We start from the raw sequence: 21704 nt of genomic DNA, 5'->3' as shown, positions 1-21704 counted from the left end.
CCAACTGAGTGTGCATACTACTGCCAGAATCAACAAAATATGTTTTCATCAGCTTTCTCCCTGCACCAGTTGTAAAGTCCTGTAAAATGTACAGATAGCTTAATTTATAGCGCTTAAGATCATGGAATAATTTACAAATCCATTCTTCAATTAAAAGGACTTTTGTTTTCTCTATTTTCACTCTCAGTTTTACACACATTCGTTGTATGAGATGGGCGAAACAAAATCTTTTATTAATTAAATCTGATCTATATGAAGAATGATCGTCAACATTTATACCAATGATCAGGATTATATCAGTTCTTCCATAACTAATCCGATACTCCCCAGTATTCCAACTGCTGCCTGGTGCATACTTGACCAGAAGGATGCTCACCACCACCTGGTTAAAGGCCTAGCTTCAAAACACGGACAGATTTTTGAGACCACAGAGTACAAGATATAAGCATTAAAATTACTGTTGGAAAAGTAGATATGGAATTTGTCGGGTTTTAGATGGCAAACAAGATTCTCTGAATCAGATTGCAGCTTCAGGGGTTTTGCACACATTAACACAATATTCCTGAAGTTGCAGTCGTCAATCACTGCTGCGCCACAGGCTGCCCTGTCAACAAACCCACCCCAAAGTTGGATATCAATTAATTCTGGTGAACTTCCCCTTTCCACTCTCATTTCACTGTTGAATTACTTAAAATGTTACGCCTTGCTTAATGAGATCCAACCGAGCTTTTAACAGTTATAAGTAATAACTATTGTTAAACGCCAGATTTGTCCCAAAATGCACAATGTCTCCAATATGATTAATTACTACATTTCTTAAAAATAATTAATTTAAGTATTTTCATGATATTTCAGCTTCTACCTTCGCCCCAAGTGTATGCCCCAACTTTTATTTTGCATTGCAACATTTTTAAGTGATTTGATTATTGGTCATTTTAATTTTCTGATTGGATACTTCAACAGCGCGAGGACGGTGGATGAAGTTTCAATGGGGGAGCATTTCAGAAACAGTGACCATAACTCAGTAAACTTTACGGTAGTTATGGAAAGAGACAAAGACAGACCAGAAATTAAGGTTCTGAATTGGGGGAAGGCCAATTTTAATAAAATAAGACAGGATCTGTCCAAAGTTAACTGGAAGCAGCACTTGTAGGAGAATCTACATCAAAGCAGTGGGATTGATTAAAAAAAGAAATAGAGGGCAGCATGTGGCGCAGTGGTTAGCACTGGGACTGCGGCGCTGAGGACCCGGGTTCAAATCCCGGCCCTGGGTCACTGTCCATGTGGAGTTTGCACATTCTCCCCATGTCTGCGTGGATTTCACCCCCACAACCCAAAGATGTGCAGGTTAGGTGGATTGGCCATGCTAAATTGCCCCTTAATTGGGAAAAAAAATCCTGTGATACATCTCATCTGACCGGGGATTTATCCACTTTTAGGCCCGTTAAAACTGTTAATACCTCCTCCCTCTCAGTGTTAATGGAAAAGTAGATATGGAATTTGTCGGGTTTTAGATGGCAAACAAGATTCTCTGAATCAGATTGCAGCTTCAGGGGTTTTGCACACATTAACACAATATTCCTGAAGTTGCAGTCGTCAATCACTGCTGCGCCACAGGCTGCCCTGTCAACAAACCCACCCCAAAGTTGGATTGCACATCTTTGGGTTGTGGGGGTGAGACACAAGCAGACACGAGGAGAATGTGCAAACTCCACATGGTCAGTGACCTGGGGCCGGGATCGAACCCGGGTCCTCGGTGCAGAGAGGCGGCAGCGCTAACCACTGCACCACCGTGCTGCCCTGGTGTATCCCACTTGCAGCACCTCTGACAAAAATTTTCAAATCTTCTCTGGCCACAGAAGACTGGGGGACAGCTAACGTGGTTCCATTATTCAACCATTCTTCAAGAAGGGAACTAGGGACAAACATGGAAATTACAGGCCAGTGGTGAGCAAACTACTTGAAAAAATTATGCGGGATTGAATTAATCTCTACTTGGAGAGGCAAAGATTAATCAAAGATAGTCAGCATGGTTTTGTCTTACAAACTGGATTGAATTTGTTGAGGTACTAGATGCGTAAATGAGGTTAGCGAGGTTGATGTAGTCCACATGGGCTTCAGGAAGGCTTTTGACAAGGTCCCACATGGGAGGCTGATGAAGAAGGTAAGAGCCCATGGGATCCAGGGCAATTTGGCAAACTGTATCCAAAACTGGCTGAGTGGTAGGAGGCACAGAGTATTGGTTGAAGGTTGGTTTTGTGACTGGAAGCCTGTGTCAAGTGGTGTTCCGCAGGGATTAGTCCCGGGTCCCTTGTTGTTTGTAGTATACATTAATGATCTGGATGTGAATGTGGGAGGTATAATAAGCGGGTTCACAGATGACACAAAAATTACTGGTGTAGTAAATAGTGAGGAGCAAAGCCTGAGATTACAGGATGATGTAGACGGGCTGGTTAGATGGACAAGAGAGTAGCAAAATGCATGACCTCACAGCATGAAAAGTGGGAGCAAAAAATTTTGGGAGGAATAACAAGGCATGGGAATATACAGTGAATGGTCGGACGTTAGGAAGTACAGAGGATCAAAGGTACCGTGGTGTCCACAGATCTCCGAAGACAGCAGGGCTAGTAGGTAAGGTGGTTAAGGCGGCCTATGGGAATTGGAGATGGCGTCCTGCAAGGGAACCAGCCTACAAGCAATGGTGACGGCGCCGTTGCCGTTCTCCCCGAAGAAATACACCACAAGTCCAGTGGTGGTGGCAACACTAAAAATTTGGGGGCAGTGGAGACGGCATAGGGGAAGGACGGGAGCCTCGGTGCGGTCCCAGATAAGAAATAACCATAGGTTTGTCCCAGGGAGAATGGATGGGGGATTTGGAGCATGGCAAAGAGGTGGGGTTGTGCAACTGAGAGATCTGTTCGTAGACGGGACGTTTGCGAGTCTGGGAGCGCTGATGGAAAAATATGGGTTGCCCCAAGGGAATCCATTTCGGTACATGCAACTGAGGGCCTTTGCGAGGCAACAGGTGAGGGAATTCCCGCAGCTCCCGACGCAGGAGGTTCAGGATAGAGTGATCTCAGGGACATGGGTGGGGGATGGTAGGGTGTCGGATATATACAGGGAAATGAGGGACGAGGGGGAGATCATGGTGGATGAGCTGAAGGGGAAATGGGAAGAAGAGCTGGGGGAAGAGATTGAGGAGGGGCTGTGGGCTGATGCCCTACGTAGGGTAAACTCGTCGTCCTCGTGCGCCAGGCTAAGCCTGATACAATTCAAGGTTTTACACAGGGTGCATATGACCGGAGCGCGGCTCAGTACATTTTTTTGGGTAGAGGATAGGTGTGGGAGATGCTCGAGAAGCCCAGCAAACCACACCCACATGTTTTGGTCATGTCCGGCACTACAGGGGTTCTGGGTGGGGGTGGCAAAGGTGCTTTCGAAGGTGGTGGGGGTCCAGGTCGAGCCAGGCTGGGGGTTGGCTATATTCGGGGTTGCAGAAGAGCCGGGAGTGCAGGAGGCGAAAGAGGCTGATGTCTTGGCCTTTGCGTCCCTAGTAGCCCAGCAAAGGATATTGCTTATGTGGAAGGAAGCCAAACCCCCGGGCGTGGAGGCCTGGATAAATGACATGGCAGGGTTTATAAAACTAGAACGGATAAAGTTCGCACTAAGGGGTTCGGCGCAAGGGTTCACCAGGCGGTGGCAGCCGTTCATTGACTACCTCGCAGAACGATAAAGGAAATGGGAAGGTAACAGCAGCAACCCCGGGGGGGGGGGTTAGCAGATAGGAAACAAAACATTGGAATAAATGGTTTTTGCCCCGATTGTCAGGCAGTGATTAGAGGGATACTGCAGGGATCTGTGCCAGGATCCCACCTGTTCACATTATATATTAATTTTTAAAAAAAATTTTTGGAGTACCCAATTATTTTTTTCCAATTAAGGAGCAATTTAGCAGAGCCAATCCACCTACCCTGCACATCTTTGGGTTGCGGGGATGAGACTCACGCAGACACGGGGAGAATGTGCAAACTCCACACAGACAGTGAGCTGGGACCAGGATCAAACCCTGGTCCTCGGCACTGTGACACATTATATATTAATGATTTGGATGAGGGAACTAAATGTGTTATCTTCAAATTGTGCAGATGATACAAAGTGGGGTGGGAGGGTGGGCTGTGAGGAGGGTGCAGAGATGCTTCAGTGTGATTTGGACAGGCTGAGAGAGCGGGCATGTGCATGGCAGATGCAGTATAATATGGATAAATGTGACGTTATCCATTTTGCTAGCAAAAATAGGAAGGCAGATTATTATTTGAATGGGTGTAAAAGGAGAGGTGCATACTCAGCGAGACTTTGGAGTGCTTGTGCATCAGCCACTGAAAGTTAAGCGCGCAGGTACAGGTACAATAGGCAGTTATGGTGGCAAATGGTATGTTGGCCTTCATAGTGAGAGGAGTTGAGTATAGAAATAGGGATGTTATGCTGAAATTGTTTATAGGGTGCTGGTGAAACCACACCTGGAGTATTGTGTGTAGTTTTGCTGTCCTTATGTTCATAGAAGTTACAGTACAGAAGGAGGCCATTTGGCCCATCGAGTCTGCACCAGCCCTTGGAAAGAGCACCCTACTTAAACCCTCGTTTCCACCCCATCCCCGTAACCCAGTAACCCCACCTAACCTCTTGGACACTAAGGGGCAATTTAGCATGGCCAATCCACCTAACCTGCACATCTTTGAATTGTGGGAGGAAACTGGAGGAAACTCATGCAGCCACACGAGGCCGGAATTGAACTCGGGACCCTGGAGCTGTGATGCAGCAGTGCTAACCACTGTGCCACTGCGAGGAAGGATGTTCTTGCTATGGAGGGAGTGCAGTGGAGGTTTACATGGCTAATTCCTGGGATGGCGGGACTGTCAACTGAGGAGAGACTACTTTTGTTCATTAGACATCCTTTCGCAACCAACTTTCAATTGGGATAGGTTTCTCCCCAAACATCAGGTGAAAAAGGCCAAAAACCAAGGACTCTGGCGGGAGCTACCCAACGTGCGACCTCCTCCTACATGTCCCCGGAAGTCTCAAATGAGGAAATACTAAGTCAGTTGGGATTATATTCATTGGTGTTTAGAAGAGTGAGAGGGCGATCTTCTAGAAACTTATGCAATTCTAACAGGGTTAGATTCAGAAAGAAAGTTCCCGATGGTGGAGGGAGTCCAGAACTAGGGGTCACAGTTTGAGGATGAGGGGTAAAGCTTTTAGGGCTGAGGTGAGGAAAAGTTTCTTCACCCAGAGAGTGGTGAACCTGTGAAATTCACTACAGCAGAAAGTAATTGAGGTCAAAACATTGTGTAATTCCAAGAAGGAATGAGACATAGCTCTTGGGACTAAAGGGATATGGGGGGGGGGGGGGGGGGTGCTGGGTCAGGGTATTGAACTTGATGATCAGCCATGATCATAATGAATGGCGGAGCAGACTCAGAGGGCCGAATGGCCTCCTCCTGCTTCTATCTTCTATGTATGTTTCTGAGTAAGTAGTGGCATCTGTGGAACCGTATCCCAGCAAGCAATCAATGCTTTATCCTGATTATCTGAAGACGAAAAGGAGGAAAATAACAATAAAATATTAATTAATAAGGGAAGAGCATGGAAAGATGGAGGGCGAGAAAGCATAGGTTGGTTAAGCTCAATCTGCTGCCTGGTGTTTTTGATGATAGGTAACTGTTTTCAGCTGCACTCTTTTTATTCAGGGTTTAGACAACAGAGGTATGAGGTACAATACCCACAGCCGAGAAAACAATTTGCTTTATTCTTCTTTTTGAAGAATGTAAATGTTAAAAGTCTGGGAGGAGAAAAAGTGCAATTATTATACATGATCTGCTAAGTAACACAATAGAAGTAATGCATTAACGATTACGTTTTATCTAGATAGACATTTAATGATGGAAATGGTAAAACAAAATATGAAGAGAATCCATACCAACATAACAGCAGGTTGGAGTGCAAGGTGTTGCAGTGGAGTCAGGATACAATTGTTCCCCGAGATGAAGACAGCTGCTGCATGAACGATTATTTCTATTATTGTCCGCTTCAGGCTACTTTGCTCAGGATTAATCGGAATTCCAGGAATGCCATTGTCGACTAATGTAATGGCAAATGTCTTAAATCTGTCAGAAACAGGCAGCATTTTCTTCTCAATGTACTTTTTAATAGTGTCACATTGCTGAAAAATATAATCAATGAAATTCACTCAGGGAACTGGAAAATGGAACTTGATAAAAGTTTAGGTGAAAGAAACAATGTCCTAAATTTTAAGGTCTGCAGTGGCATTTCGATACTTTCAAGAATTGAGATGCCCAATTCCCTATCACTAACATTCTCCAAGCACAAATGCTAACCAGAAGAACAGAAAGCATCCCATCCTAGATGCTTTACTAAACAACAAATCATTTTAAAGAACAAAATCCTTCATACGTATTACTCAGACTTACAGATTGCTGTGGTTGGACACCTGGGTCGCTTGATGCGTTCAAAATAGCGATCTCCCGGAATATTGCAAGAGTCATGTAAACTTCTTGTTCATTGAAAGGGCATTTGCAATTCTAAAGAAAAATAACGCTTGTCAAGATTACCTTAAAGCAGAACCATGCATAAAAGCTAATAAACACGTCATAAGTCGGCTGAGCCTAATGAGAGAAAAAAAACTTTGTTCACAACATTAAGACTAGGGTGATAGATGACACAGCCACAGAACTTCCTGGAATTTATTGCTGTTTCTATGGGGCAACATTATGTTGCACCAATTTTTTTTAAGGAAATCTGTAAGTAATTGATTTAAACTAGTTTTATACTGAAACAGCAGTACATAACAATGTCTTTGATTTTTTGCGCGGCTCCAAGTCTGTCAAAAGCCGTGACTGTTCATTTAAGTGACTTGATCCCCATGCAAAAGACCAGCACACGTTTGTTTCCCTATTTAGCTAGTAACACGCTGGAGTTTTGAAGAGGAGTAATGTTGGACTTGACTCTCTCTGTCTTTCCACAGATTCTGCCACACCTGCAAAGTTTTTCAACCACCTTGTTTACATTGGCACAACTCTGCTGTGCAATAAGCAAAGAGTAAGAGAAACAGCAGTGGCAGGTGGCAGAATGTAAATGGTGGTGACATAGGACAGCAGCCCACCTGCAATTACCTGTATTTGGCAATGCTGTATCTGTACTTGTTTTAATATGAAGCATGGGCAAATAAGTTCTGCAAGCTTTTGTCAGCAAGATTGGTACCCAAATCGGATTAAATTTCAGCCATTTCTACATACGGGTAATCGAGGTGAACCGTGACAAAGTCTTCAACTTCTTCCAGACAAATCTTGAAACATGGTAATGTGTGTAGAACGGAATGCGCTCAATAATAACCAATAATGAGGCGAGTCACAAGTCAGCAAGTTCCCTTCTGCTGCCTCTCCAAAGGATCTTCTGGAGTTTGATTCATAAACTCAATTCCTTCTTCCTCACGTCGGGCAGAACAAACCCAATCCCAGGGAGAGACAGGAAGTTTCAACCACCTGTAGCATGCAATGGGTTTCTAGCTAAGTTATAAGTGCTGTCTGACAGCGGTGATTCTAAGCTTGCCAGATGATCAAAGTCAGGCATTAGCAATTTCTGCACGCAGGCTATAATAAATAATTACAAAAGACAGCATATCCACGGGTTTCAAATTCTTCATAAATTGTTTTAAGATCTACATTCAGTTATTTATGTTAAAGAAAGTGGCTTTCAAATTAAATTGCCTTCTTCTTTGGCACCATCTATCTCAGGAGACGACAGACAGCACCTGCTGTGTATATCACTTCGGCATTGGACATTTTCTGCTGTGGCTGTAGAGGCCGAGTCACAACGTTCTTTCTGGAGCTGGCACAGTAGAATTCCATTGGCCTGAGGTTCACCGATGTTTCGTTTCCCCTTCTGGCGGGTGCTCGTTTCCGCCATCTGGTCATTTCTTTCATTCTTTACTTCTCCACGATATTTCTGACAGTCCGTCGCAAGGCACTCCAGTCGACAGCAAGGACTTTTCATGCATAAACTTTGAGGTTGAGGTATTGCTTACAGAGGTCCTTGTAATGCAGATGTAGGCGCCCTGTCGTTTTCATGCCGATAGCAAGCTTGCCATAGAGTTCATCTTTGGAGATATGGTCATCACCCATTCAGTGCACATTGCCCAGCTTGCAGTGTCACTGCTGACTCAAGAGAGCAAACGTTAAGAATCCCTACACACTGATGCACTTCCATATTTGGCACTGTCTAGCCAGGAGATGCCCAATATTTGTTTGATGCAGCGGAGGTGGAAGCTGTTTTAAAAATTATTTCATGGGATGTGGGCATCACTGGCAAGGTCATCCCTAATTGCCATTGAACGGAGTGGCTTGCTTGTTCATTTTAGAGGGCACGCAAGAGTCAGCCACATCGCTGTTGGTGTGGTCACATTAGGCCAGATCTGGTAAGGATGTCAAATTTCCCTCCATAAAGGACATCGATGAACCAGATGTTTTTTTTTTTACAACAGGAATCAACAATGGTTTCATGGTCATTAATTGACTTTGTTAAATTCCACCCCCTGCCAAGGTGGGAGTCGAACTAGGTGGGAGAGTATTACCATGGGTCTCAAGATTACTAGTCCAGTGACAATAACACTACGCCTCCGCCTCCCTTTTCCTTGGCTTGCCTAACTTGGCCACATTTCATTACTGTCAAAGAGGGTGCCGAGAACACAAATCTGGCATAGGCGGAGCTTTGTATTTTTGGTTAATTTGCTGCTGGCCCACACTCAACCTCGCAGCATGGTAGCACTGTGGCTTCACAGCGGCAGGGTCCCAGGTTCGATTCCCGGCTTGGGTCCCTGTCTGTGCGGAGTCTGCACGTTCTCCCAGTGTCTGCGTGGGTTTCCTCCGGGCGCTCCCGTTTCCTCCCACTAGTCCCGAAAGATGGGCCGATAGGTAATTTGGACATTCTGAATTCTCCCTCTGTGTACCCGAACAGGCGCCGGAATGTGGCGACAAGGGGATTTTCACAGTAACTTCATTGCAGTGTTAATGTAAGCCAACTTGTGACAATAAAGATTTTTAAAAAAAAAAAAATTAATTATTAAGCTTTGACATGACAGCTGCGGCCTCCACAATTCTCCTGCTGATTTCAGCATCAAGGAACAACAGGTTGGTAATTTTTGATCCAAAGTATGGAAGCTGTCAATGACTTTCAGACCAAGGTTGTCAATGTGCATGGAAGGTGGAATATTTATGTTCTGGCTCATAACATTTGTCTGAGGCCGATCAGTCCAAACCCATTGTAGGCCCAGGAGAACTGGGACATTATGCACTTTGGTCTTACATAGAACATAGAAAATACAGCACAGAACAGGCCCTTCGGCCCACGATGTCTTGGTGGAGAGTCTTGCCAAGTTGATACCCTTGCCATCAGCTCTGACATGCAGATGGACCCCCTCATCTGAGTCATCAAAGAGCTCAATTGCAGCACAGAGAAAATATATCAAAGAGTCCTGCTGCTCATCTTAAAGACGTTTGATTCTTCGCGAATGCAACGGACAGAACTGTGCATGTTCTTTTTGAAAGAAGAAATCAATCCCTTGAGTCATGGCAAGCAGCCTATTTCTTGCAGCAATTTAAAGACACCCTCTCTGCTGACAAGACTGAAGGTTTTGATGAGGTCTTTGAAGGCAATGTATAGTGGTCAGTAGAGTGAGAAAATCATGTTAACTGTCAATCTGTCAGCTTTGAAGTCACACAGACACACGAAAACTTTGGAAAGTCTGGAATGGCTCTGAGAGCTTCTTCAGTACACAACACAGTTCAAGGCAGTGCTTCACCCACCTTTCAGCTGCTCGCTAGATTCAGTGATGATGATTCCTTTCTTTTGTCTTCAAAGGGTTTGTGATGATTCATGTCTTTTGTCTTCAAAGGGGATGTTGCTTTCTTGATTCCTTCATACATCCCTCTAACACCCCCGGATTCAGCAGCAAATGTTATATAGTTGCAGAGCTTCAACCAGTCTGATTTGGCACAGTGCCTCGCAGTCTGTTGAGGTTTTATCCTGACAGTTCTGAGAGCATCTAGATGTGTTTGCTAGGAACTTGCTTGTAAGTTTTTGAGAGCTCTCCACTTGTGACAATATAGGAAGTCTCCCTCCGCCTTCGTTTGGAGAGGGGGGGGGTGAGCATTGCAAGTAGTGTTACTTCCCACTACAAAACCCACGTGAAATGCTGCCTCTTGGGTTTTCCCCTGCCAGAAAGACATGTTGCATTTCTCTTTTAAGGGATACACTCTGATAAGGCCTATTTTTATATATATATATATATATATATATATATATTTTTTTTTTTGCAGAGTAGCAATGTCTACATTGAGCCTTGTAAGTCCTTTGTTTATCACAGCTGTCTTCCCTGCGAGATTAACTTGCAAGTCGTCAATAAGGCCATTACGCATGGTCCTCACATTTCAGTTTGTGATGTGAAAGACTGGTGTCTTCTTTTGTTGAGTTAGCATTGTCTGGTGCATAGATTAGCAATCTGCCTTTCAAAAGATTACTTTCTGAGCTCAAAGTACCCATTGAAGCAAGCAGGCCCTGGTGGGACAGCACCTAACTGATTGGGGACTGCTCAGCTGGAGGAGGATGGTAGCCGTCCACTGAGATGCGATGATCTCTCCCGTCTTCGGCAGTAACCCCTGGCACTCGTGTTCTACGACAATTGAGTGAGAGGTTCTAACAGTTCCTATTGCTTCCTGTGTTACGCCATCCTAAGTCATAAAGCAGGAATGCCCTCTCCAGGGCGCAGGCGTGGGTAAATAGTATGGAGACCCTTAGTCGCACAAGCATTACCATAGAATCATAGAATTTACAGTGCAGGATGCCATTCAGCCCATCGAGTCTGCAACGGCTCTTGGAAAGAGCACCCTACTTCAGCCCACCCCTCCACCCTATCCCCGCAAACCCACCTAACCTTTTTGGACACAAAGAACAATTTAGCATAGCCAATCCACCTAACCTGCGCATCTTTAGAATGTACCGGATCATCCAGAGAAACCCACGCAGACACAGGGAGAACGTGCAGACTCCGCACAGACAGTGACCCAAGCTGGGAATCGAACCTGGGACCCTGGAGCCATGAAGCAACAGTGCTAATCACTGTGTTGCCTCCACTGTGCTATCGAAATAGCAGAATTTTAAGCACTCGAATAATATTCATGAGATGGAGGACAGATAAAGTCAAAACCAATCCAATAAAAGTTTTGCACAGATATTTTGCAATGGACAAGTATTTCAGTGCTGCTCGAGTCACGCCGTTTTTAGTTTGACTCAGGTTTAGAAATGTGATATTTTGGAATGGTCAGGGTAACTGTCACATCCAAAATCAGATTCATTTATCCATTACCTCATGGACACCTGGAGGATCTTCGTGTGTAAGGTGGCTGCCACAACAGCTGCTGCCCTTCAAAGCAACTCTGCGCACAGCACGGGTTAAGTTTGGCAGATGTGATATGGTGCTGTGTACACATTTCCATTCCATTTTAAGAGATTTAAGAGTTTGTAATTGCATTAACCAAGTCATGACATTAGTATTGTATTCCAAAAGGGCAGCACAGTGGCGCAGTGGGTTAGCACTGCTGCCTCACGGCGCTGTGGTCCCAGGTTCGATCCCGACTCTTGGTCACTGTCCGTGTGGAGTTTGCACATTCTCCCCGTGTTTGCGTGGGTTTCACCCCCACAACCCAAAGATGTGTAGGGTAGGTGGATTGGCCATGCTAAATTGTCCCTTAATTGGAAAAAATGAATTGGGTACTCTAAATTTTAAAAAAAATTGTATTCCAAGATACTTAATCCATCCACTAATACCTTTCCCATTTAAAACTGTTCATGAAAGCATGTGGTTGCAACTAATTTCCTGAAGCTCCTACTAACTGTCCACAGTTTTATATAAACTGTATTTGGTACCAAGCTCTTCAATGAGAATAATTGAAGAGTGCTGAATTAACATAAATCTTCTTCCATAATTGTTTTTGGATTTATAACAGAAAACAAATGATTAAAATGCTACAGGCTCCTTATCCTATCAATAGTTTTTACCTGTACTTTAGCAGCAGTTTAAGTACAATGGAACTCTCAACAGGATTTCGATCAACTGAGTCATCAAATGGTGAATGGGTTCTGGTATGATACTGCCGATCTAAAGAAAGACAATCTCGGCATTGCTAGTATTATCCATAAGAAAGGAGAAAACCAGTCCCACTTGGTACCAGCTCTGTTGCAGGAGTTTTTGGAAAGCTGCCAACATGACTCCACTATGGATTTTCTGTCAGGGCTTACTCCTTTAGTTTTCTTCTCTCCCTAGACACCCACAAGGCAGTGGAGCTATTTACCCATGGCTGGGCTTCTGGTTTGTGGTTCTGGTTTCCTGGTGCCCATGCAGTTACCTTGTGGGACAGTGTTTGTGAAGTCTTCTCGTTATTTTAGTGGAGCCAGAAACCCATTTACTTTTCAGTTGGTTAATGACTCCACTAATATATTGGGCAGAGAAACTTCAGCATCCACACGTGATTAATCCACAGCTCAGGTTGAACTGAATGAGTAAGTAGTTAAAAACAACCAATAAATTTCCAAAATTTATCAAACAACTTACTCACAGGTAGCTTTCTGTAATGTTAAACTGCTTTGAGCTTAATTAATTTGTTAGTTCAGTCAGTCGGTTACAAAAATTGCCCCTGGCTTCAATGTGCTATCGTGATTTCAGGTGTTCAAATTCTTACCTTCTGAGCTTCAGCTATACTTTCAGCCTTGCATTCAAGAATAGCACTGCTCATTGCATCACGAATCAGTTTATAATTTTCACCATACACAAGGTAACGATCAATTTGTCCAGGGTGTTCTCTCTGAAAGCAACAGAACAGAGCAAAGTCTATTTTTGCCAATGACACAACATTTCTTCAAATTACAATCATGACTGCTGAGTTTTCTCATGGGCAATGAAAGTTGCTGCATCTGTTTCTACGAGGATTTATAGTTTTTTTAGAACCTCATCCAGGACTTCCGGTGACGGCGGGCGGGCGGCGGCCGCACAATGGAGGGCTCCCGTTCGGGAACGGCATTTTCGGGGCTTTAAGCCCGGTCCCAGGGTCCACGGAGGCGGCAGAAGCAGGGAGAAGGCACAGAGGAGGCACAGTGAAGACACATGAGGAAAAAAAAAACAAAGAAAAATGTCGAGGGTGAGCAAGAAAACGGCCGGAAAAAAAACAGCTGAAGGTCCGTCGGGGAGTGGAAAGGTCACCGCGGGGTCACCAAGGAAAATGGGAGGCTGGAGTACCAGGGAAGGCCGCACTGCTTACGGCTGAAGAAATAACTAAGGTGATGGCTGCAGAATTTGAAAAGCAGTTGGCGCAGATTGCGAAATGCATGGAGACGGTGAGGAAGGAGTGAGGGAGGTTTTGAGTGTGCTGGTGGAGGAGGCGGTTTCCCCGGTGAGGACGGAGGTGACGAGCGCAGTGGCGGAGGTGCGAGAGCAAGGGGAGGCGCTGAAGGAAGTGGAGGAGACGTTATGGCAGCACGGTGATCAACTTGCCTCGATGGGGAAAGAGATGCAGAAGGTGATGGATACTAACAAGGATCTGCGAGGAAAAATGGAAGACCTGGAAAACAGATCCAGGCGACAGAATTGGAGGATCGTGGGGCTGCCCGAAGGAGTTGAAGGACCAAAGCCGACTGAGTATTTTGCCGGGATGCTGGCAAAACTATTGGGGGAGGGGGAGGATCCCTCCCGATATGAACTGGATCGGGCTCATCGGTTGTGGAGGCCTGTACCAAAGGCGAGTGAGCCGCCAAGGGCAGTGACTTTGTGCTTCCATAGGTACAGTGTGAAGGAGAAGGTCCTGAGCTGCGCCAATCAGAAGCGGGTGGTGCAGTGGGCTGGAGCTGGTATACGTGTATACCAGGACTTTACGGTGGAGCTGGCAAGGAGGCGGGCTGCCTTCAACCGGGTGAAGCGGGCACTGTACATTAGCAAGGTGCGGTGCGGCATTGTATATCCAGCGAAGCTGAGGGTGACTTACAAGCTCAGGGACTTTTATTTTGGAACGGCAGAAGCAACGGAGGAGTTTGCGAAAGCAGAAGGACTGTGGCAGAACTGACAAATTGAGGAATGGCCATGTGCCGATGTAACCTCATGACTGTATTTCCTTCTTTTTTGTATCACTACTGCCCGCGGGTGTAGAGACTAAAGGAGCCAATGTGGTATATATTTGGACAAGGGAAGGGACGGGACTTTCACTCGAAATGAGGGTTCTTTGGGGTGTAGGTGGATATGTGGGGTTTGTGTGCTAAAAGGGGATCTTTGGGCTTTCCTAGGGCCGGGCAGGTGGGAAAGGGACCTGGGCGGGGGCCTCCACGCTGGCCAGTTTAAGCCGGCCAGTGAACGGAAGTGAGGTGGGGGGGGAGGGGCTGCGGCCATCGGAGCCTGGCAGAACAGAGTCCGAGTGGTCTAGCCGGGGTGGAAAGTTGGGGGGAGGGAACAGAGGTTGGGAGGACTGATTATTGTTTAATGTTGATGGATGTAAATGTGGGAGAAAATGTGAAAAAGGAGAATTTTTTTAAAAAGAACCTCATCCAGGTATCCATTTGCTACGTGCGAACATTACTGCTGGCAACCTATTTGATTATGAGCAATATGGTAAGCAAGCTTAGTCCTGTCCTTTCTCGGCATTCATAGACAGGCATTTTCCAGCAGGGACAGAAGAGATTTGTTTCCTGGCTCTAAGTCAGCAGTGTCCACCATTTCAAATATTCCACTGAAATTTTACCCTTTGGAAAAGGCAAATTTACATCTGTATTGGATTTTTATACCCTCAAGAATGTCCTAAAGAATTTCACATAAAGAAGTACAGTTGTTAGGAATATGAGATCAGGAAAGGTTTCATTCAAGAAGTTCAGGCCTCCATTTTGTAGTTCAGGGATATTTTTCAGAATTTGTTAAAATAGGCAATATCTGGCAGGTCAAACTTCCAAGGCTAAAATGATGTAACCATTCTGATACAAAATAGGCCTGTGTAGTCTTAATGTTTTAACATATATTTATCTATCGGTTGACCGTTTTTTTTACAAGAAAGGACAGCTATTCTTATAATGAACTGAAATGAAAATCACTTATTGTCACAAGTAGGCTTCAAATGAAGCTACTGTGAAAAGCCCTTAGTCGCCACATCCCGGCGCCTGTTCGGGGAGGCTGTTACAGGACCCATCCTCTGGAACAGAGAGCTGAACTGATGTGGTTAAACCAAGATGAAGTCATGGAATAAGTATGATGTAAGAACCTTTCAGCTGAGGAGGAAAAGTGAGACCACTGTAAGGAAATTCGGGAATATCCAGAGAGCTGACTGTACTCAGGTCAAACTCAGAAACAGTAATTCAACGTCTACAGCGGCCTTTGCATCGCTGCATCACTGTGCTACTCAAGAGGATGAACTGAATTTCCTTGGCCCATTTGTGAAGAGCTGGAGGGCCGGCAAAAGGGTGGGGGGAGGAATGTTGGGAGGGGCATCTCACATCTTCCCATTCCCATGCCATTTTGTCGGCAGTGAGAAAGGTGGCAGTTTGGCTGCCTGCCCAGTTGCCAATTGAGCCACCTAAGAGGTCAATTAAGGGCCACTTCCTGCCTCTGCTGGCATTTTGCCAACATCGGGAGGGTGGTCTGCTTTAGGGGGAGACTGCGAGGTGATGAATTTTTGAGCTGATGAATGAAGAAAGGAGTTTCCCCATTCAGGAGACCTTGGGACATTCAAATATGCATTTTCAAACATTTGCCAGATTTTATGTGAATTTATTATATATTTGCTCTGGTTCTACACCAAAAAGTTTATAATTTTGCTATTACATTTGAATGTTGATGGAATATACATCAGTGATATGTTTACTTATAGTGTGAATATACAGTCTTATGGCAATATTTTCACAGCCAAGCGCGATAACGTTTACCAGGCTGTTGGTAACTGTGGGAAAGAGTATTTAGTTCATCATTCATGGAAAAACAAAGTTAACATTTATAATTGATCTTGACTAAAGCACAAGGGGCTCAAGAAATAAACAGATTATTTGTTTTGTACCTGTTGAATTATTTCCTCTGGAAACACCCAAGCAAATTGATCATCCATTGAAAGCTGCTGAACAAACTCCATTCCATTCAGACTACATAGCTTCCGCACAAGATAGATCCGGAACCAATCATTTCGCCGCTTTTCAAACATTTGCTTTGTTGACCGCAGAAAAGTTTCTTTTGCACGAACATATTCCAGATTTGCAGCTGGAATCATGAATAAACCAAACATCGATTTTCAACATGGGCCCATATGATAAAGTATTTACACTTCATTCTTATGTTATACACTGAATAAGAAGCAACTGTCCAGTACTCAACCAAGTCATTCTTCACACAAGTCGAGACAGTGAGCACTAGCAGGTTATTCACCTCAGATAATGAGAAGTATCATGACTGTTGTATCCTTTTTCTAGCCAATGTGCAATAAAGTCAAATATGATAAAAGCAAATACTGTAGATAGAACATCAGTGCAGAAAGAGGCCATTGGGCCCATTGAGTCTGCACCGACCTACTTAAGCCCTCACTTCCACCCGATCCCCGTAACCCAATAACCCCTCCTAACCTTTTGGACACGAAGGGCAATTTATCATGGCCAATCCACCTAACCTGCATGTCTTTGGACTGTGGGAGGAAACCGAAGTACCCGGAGGAAACCCACGCAGACACGGGGAGAACATGCAGACTCCGCACAGACAGTGGCCCAACGGGGAATCGACCCTGGCGCTGTGAAGCCACAGTGCTATCCACTTCTGCTACCGTACTGTCACTGTTGGAGATCTGAAATTTTAAAAAAACTGCTGGTAAACTCAGCAGGTCTGGCAGCATTTGTAGAGGAACTGAGTTAACACTTCGAGTCCAACGTAACTCTTTATTTCTGAAGAGTCATTCGGACTCGAAATATTCCCTCAGTTTCTCTCTCCGCAGAAGCTGCCAGACCTACTGAACCTAACCAGCACTTTAGTGAACGATAAAACATATTTTTTGGTATTGCTTAGTCAGCTGATAATAGATAAGCTGACAAGAGGTGATAACATGCCTGGTCTGTACATCTCACTACCATAACACACAGATCTTTACTGAATAACTGATTTGGCAAGCACAATTTAGACTCGTTTGATTATTTTGTTGACTGATCCAGTTGGGTGGAGGTGGAGGGACTACAGGCAGGATACAATACAAACATTATTTAAATCAAACGCCAGCATTACCAAATGTATCATGTGATTCACACAGCAGTTGAGAAGCCATGTCAAAACAAAGTCGGATTCGAGCAATCATCTGCAAGGTTTCTATCAGAGTCTGAACGCCCTTATGTTTAATACACTTCTGAAGGAAATCTTTCTCTTGAGCCAGATAAGCAACTTTTTCTTGCACCGTGCAAATCTGGGATTTTTCGTATATAGCATCCTGAAAATAGGAAGGAAAAAAGGCTAGTTAATGTTTCCGAAATGCTGATGTTTTTGACGACTAATATTAACCACGGGCGTGTAAACTGTGTTCCCTACAAGTGAATTTATGCTTTAATTACTTTATCTTCTTTCTGAAAAAGAGGCAAGAAAAGAATGAAAGAAATGCTTGCATTTACTGCATCTTTCATGACCTCTGAACACACCAAACTCTTTGACAGGAAATGCAGTACTTTTTGGTGTAATTGTAATGCAGGAAACATGGCAGATGATTTGTATACAGGATGGTCTCACAAATAGCAATGTCATAACAGCCAGATATTTCCTCTACTGATGTAGATTGAGGGGTAAACATTGGCTGGGAACCATCCGATTCTTCAGTATAGTGCTGTAGGCCTTTTATGTCCACTCAAGAGGAAGCATGGGCCATGGTGTAACGTCTCGATCAAAAGATGGCACATCCAATAGTACGGCACCATCTCGATACTGAACAGAAATGTCTCCCTTGCCTATGTACTTATTTGGATTATGGTTTGCACTCAGAACATTCTGGCTCAAAGGCAATAACTTCGACTGAACTAATGTAACGACAAAAAATGTATGCATTCCATAGACCAACATTAAATCATAGCAATATCATACCAACTATAATTGTGATGATTAAAGAACTAAGAACTTTGGAAGGAGTACAGAATATTTAGGCAATGATCTGACTTGTGATAGAAGCTGCTTATTACAGCTTTAACTTAGTACCAATGAGTTTAAACAAACATACCTCCAAACAGTTCAAAAAAAGTGTATAGAGTTCAGTCCGATCTTCCTGATCGAGAATCTTTGTTTCCTGAACCGCAGAAAGATACTGTTGCAAATGACCCTTAATGTCATCAAAACTGGAAGGAAATCATTTATTTCAGTTAATTTAACACTAAAAAAGTAGAATAGAGAACGAAGATAGAGAATTAATGGGCGGAATTCACCCACCCCCACGCCGGGTGGGAGAATCGCCGTGGTGCCGCGCGAGTCCCGCCACCCCACCCCGGCACCCGCACGCGATTCTCCCACCCCCCCCCCCCCCCCCAACTGGCGCGGCGAGAATCACGGCTGGCCGCTGGGAGAATCGCCGCTCGCTGTTTGTAACGGGCAAGCGGTGATTCTCCGGCCCGGATGGGCCGAGCGGCCTGCCCAACACGACGGGTTCCTGCCGGCGCCATCCACACCTGGTCGCTGCCGACGGGAACAGCGTGGGAACGCTGGGGGGGGGGGGGGGGCCTCAAAAGGGGTCTAGCCCACGATCGGTTTCCACCAATCGGTGGGCTGGCCTCTCTGAGGGAGGACCTCCTTTCCTCTGCCGCCCCGCAAGATGCATCCGACATCTTCTTGCGGGGCGACCTGGGGGAAGTCAGCAACGCGCATTGGCGCCGGCGACGTCATTCACGCGGCGCTGGCCGCGTCATTTACGTGGCACCATTGCCCGGCACGCGTAGATGACACGGCGCTGCTCGTAGCCCCCTGGGGGCTGGGAGCGGCCTCCGACACCTGAGTGAAACACTCCTGTTTTCACTCCGGCGTCGGGACTTAGTCTCCCGATGGGAGAATTGCACCCTAAATCTTTACCTTTGTGGTGGGATTCAACATTTTGCATAAAATGTTTTAAACGTAGAATCATAAGAAGTAGGAACAGGTTTAGGCCATTGAAGTCCTTTGACCTGCTCTATGATGTGATTGTGGCCTTAATTCCACTTTCCTTTCTGCCTTTCATTCTCAATAACCCTACAGATCGGGGGCGAGATTCTCCACTCCCGCGCCGGTTGGGAGAATCGCCTGGGCCGTCAAAATTTCCCGCGACGTCGGTCCGATGCCCTCCCGCAATTCTCCCAAGCGGCGGGAACGGCCTCATCGAGTTCCGCGGGCCGGAGAATCGCCGGAGACATCCAAAATGGCGATTCGCCGGCACCCCCGCTATTCTCAGGCCCGGATGGGCTGAGCTGCCAGGCAAAAATGGCGGGTTCCCCCCGGCGCCGCCGTCGGGAACAGCGCGGGAACGCTGGGGGGGGGGGCGGCCTGCACCGGGGGGGGGGGGGGGGGGGTGTACCTCAAATGTGGGATGGCCCTTGATCGGTGCCCACCGATCGTCGGGCCGTCCTCTCTGAAGGAGGACCTCCTTCCTTCCGCGGCCCCGCAAGATCCGTCCGCCATCTTCTTGCGGGGCGGACTCGGAGAGGACGGCAACCACGCATGCGCGGGTTGGCACCGGCGTTGGTGACGCCAGTTATGCGGCGCCGGCCGCGTCATGTATGCGGCGCCGCCTTTACGCGGCGACAAGGCTTGGCGCGTTTAGATGACGCAGCCCCGCTCCTAGCCCATTATCGGGCCCTGAATCGGTTGGGATAGGGGCCGTTTCGCGCCGTTGTGAACCTCGACGGCGTTCACAACGGCGTGGGCACTTCGGCGCGGGAGTGGAAAATCCCGCCCCATATATCTGTCCAATTCAGTCTTGAACATATTCAATGGCTTCTCAGCCTCCACTGCTCTCTGTGAAAGGCTAACAGTCCTGAGAGAAGAAACTTTCCTCATCTTCATCTTAAACGGTGACCCCTTTTTATTCTTAAACTGTGCTGATTTTTGGATTCCTCCAACAAGTTAAACATCCTCTCGGCATTTACCCTGCCAAGCCTCATTAGAATCTTGCGTTTCAATAAGCTCACCTCTCATTTGTCTAAACTCCAATGAGTGTGGGCCTATACCTGCCCATACTCCCTTTCCTCACAAGACATCCCAGGAATCAGTCTAGTGAACCTTCTTTGAACTGCTTCCAATGTAAGTAAGGAGACCGAAGCTGTACACAGTACTCCCGGCAGTCTCAACAAGCTTTGTACAGTTGTAGCAAGAATCCCTACTTTTATGCTCAACCTCACTTGCAATGAAGGCCAATATTCCATTTGGCTTTCTAATTACTTATTGTACCTGCATCCTCGCCTTTTGTGATTCATGTACAAGGATACCCAGATCCCTTTGTGCCACAGAATTAGGCAGTCTCTATCCATTTAAATAATTTGTTTTCACTAGCCTTCCTGCCAAAGTGGACAACTTCACATTTTTCTACAATATCCTCCATCTGCTATTTTGTTGTACACTCACTTAACCTTTTGCAGACTCTTTGCATCGTCCTCACAACTTGCTTTCCTACCTATCTTACACAGAAGTGATCACATGGCTAAAAAATTAAACAATTATATGCCAACGCATTAGATTGGACACAATTCACAAGAACAATTCCCCAAATTTGAAAAAATAAAAATGACAATCAGCCATCTGGTCTGTTGTAACTTAAATAAATAAGTGTACTCAAGTTAAGCTGCTGATTTGACAAGTGAATGATCAGATCAAAGTCATCTTGTATAATCTCTGGCATGATGAACGTTTAGAAAATCTGCTTGAGAGGAGTGAGTAAACCATGTGTCCATGAAACCATGACATAGAAATGAAACTGAAGAACAATCGTGAGATGGTCAAAAGCTGAAAAAAAGCTCTCTGACCCTTCCACTCTCCTTTGATAAAGAATTGGAGATCATGAGTTGCTGTTTTCAGTGTTTAAGAGTGGGATTTTACTAGGAAATAGAAACACTCGTAGCGGAATCTTTATATTCATTAAACAGATGATTGACTACTAAGAATCACTGAATAGAATCATAGAATTTACAGTGCAGTAGGAGGCCATTCAGCCCATCGAGTCTGCAATGGCTCTTGGAAAGAGCAGCCTACTTCAGCCCACGCCTCCACACTATTCCCATAACCCAGTAACCCCACCTAACCTTTTTGCACACTAGGAGCAATTTAGCGTGGCCAATCCACCTAACCCGCGCATCTTTGGACTGTGGGAGGAAACCGGAGCACCTGGAGGAAACCCATACAGACACGGGGAGAAAGTGCAGACTCCGCACAGTGACCCAAGCTGCGAATCGAACCTGGGACCCTGGAGCTGTGAAGCAACAGTGCTAACCACTGTGCTACCACGCTGCCCCCACTATGCCATCGAAATAGCAGAATTTTAAGCACTTGAATAATATTTAAGAGATGGAGGACAGATAAATTCAAAACCAAACCAATAAAAGATGGTTTTGCACAGACTTTTTGTAACGGACAAGTATTTCAGTGC

General features: G+C 45.5%; 1 protein-coding gene across 2 annotated transcripts in view; it reads right to left on the bottom strand.

Moving 5' to 3' along the window:
- Positions 1-21704, bottom strand: part of LOC140395620 (E3 ubiquitin-protein ligase rnf213-alpha-like) — a 183743-nt gene that overhangs the window by 23935 nt on the left and 138104 nt on the right. For both annotated transcript variants that reach the window (XM_072483605.1, XM_072483606.1), the window contains 6 exons: positions 18324-18438; positions 17351-17549; positions 16149-16345; positions 12807-12929; positions 6486-6596; positions 5975-6217 (listed from right to left, as the gene is read on the bottom strand). In XM_072483605.1, the coding sequence (XP_072339706.1) occupies positions 5975-6217; positions 6486-6596; positions 12807-12929; positions 16149-16345; positions 17351-17549; positions 18324-18438 (988 nt within the window). The remainder of the gene's footprint in view (positions 1-5974; positions 6218-6485; positions 6597-12806; positions 12930-16148; positions 16346-17350; positions 17550-18323; positions 18439-21704) is intronic.

The sequence above is a fragment of the Scyliorhinus torazame genome, chromosome 18, assembly GCF_047496885.1.
Source record: "Scyliorhinus torazame isolate Kashiwa2021f chromosome 18, sScyTor2.1, whole genome shotgun sequence".
Lineage (NCBI taxonomy): Eukaryota > Metazoa > Chordata > Chondrichthyes > Carcharhiniformes > Scyliorhinidae > Scyliorhinus > Scyliorhinus torazame.
This window is presented reverse-complemented; position numbering and strand designations above follow the sequence as displayed.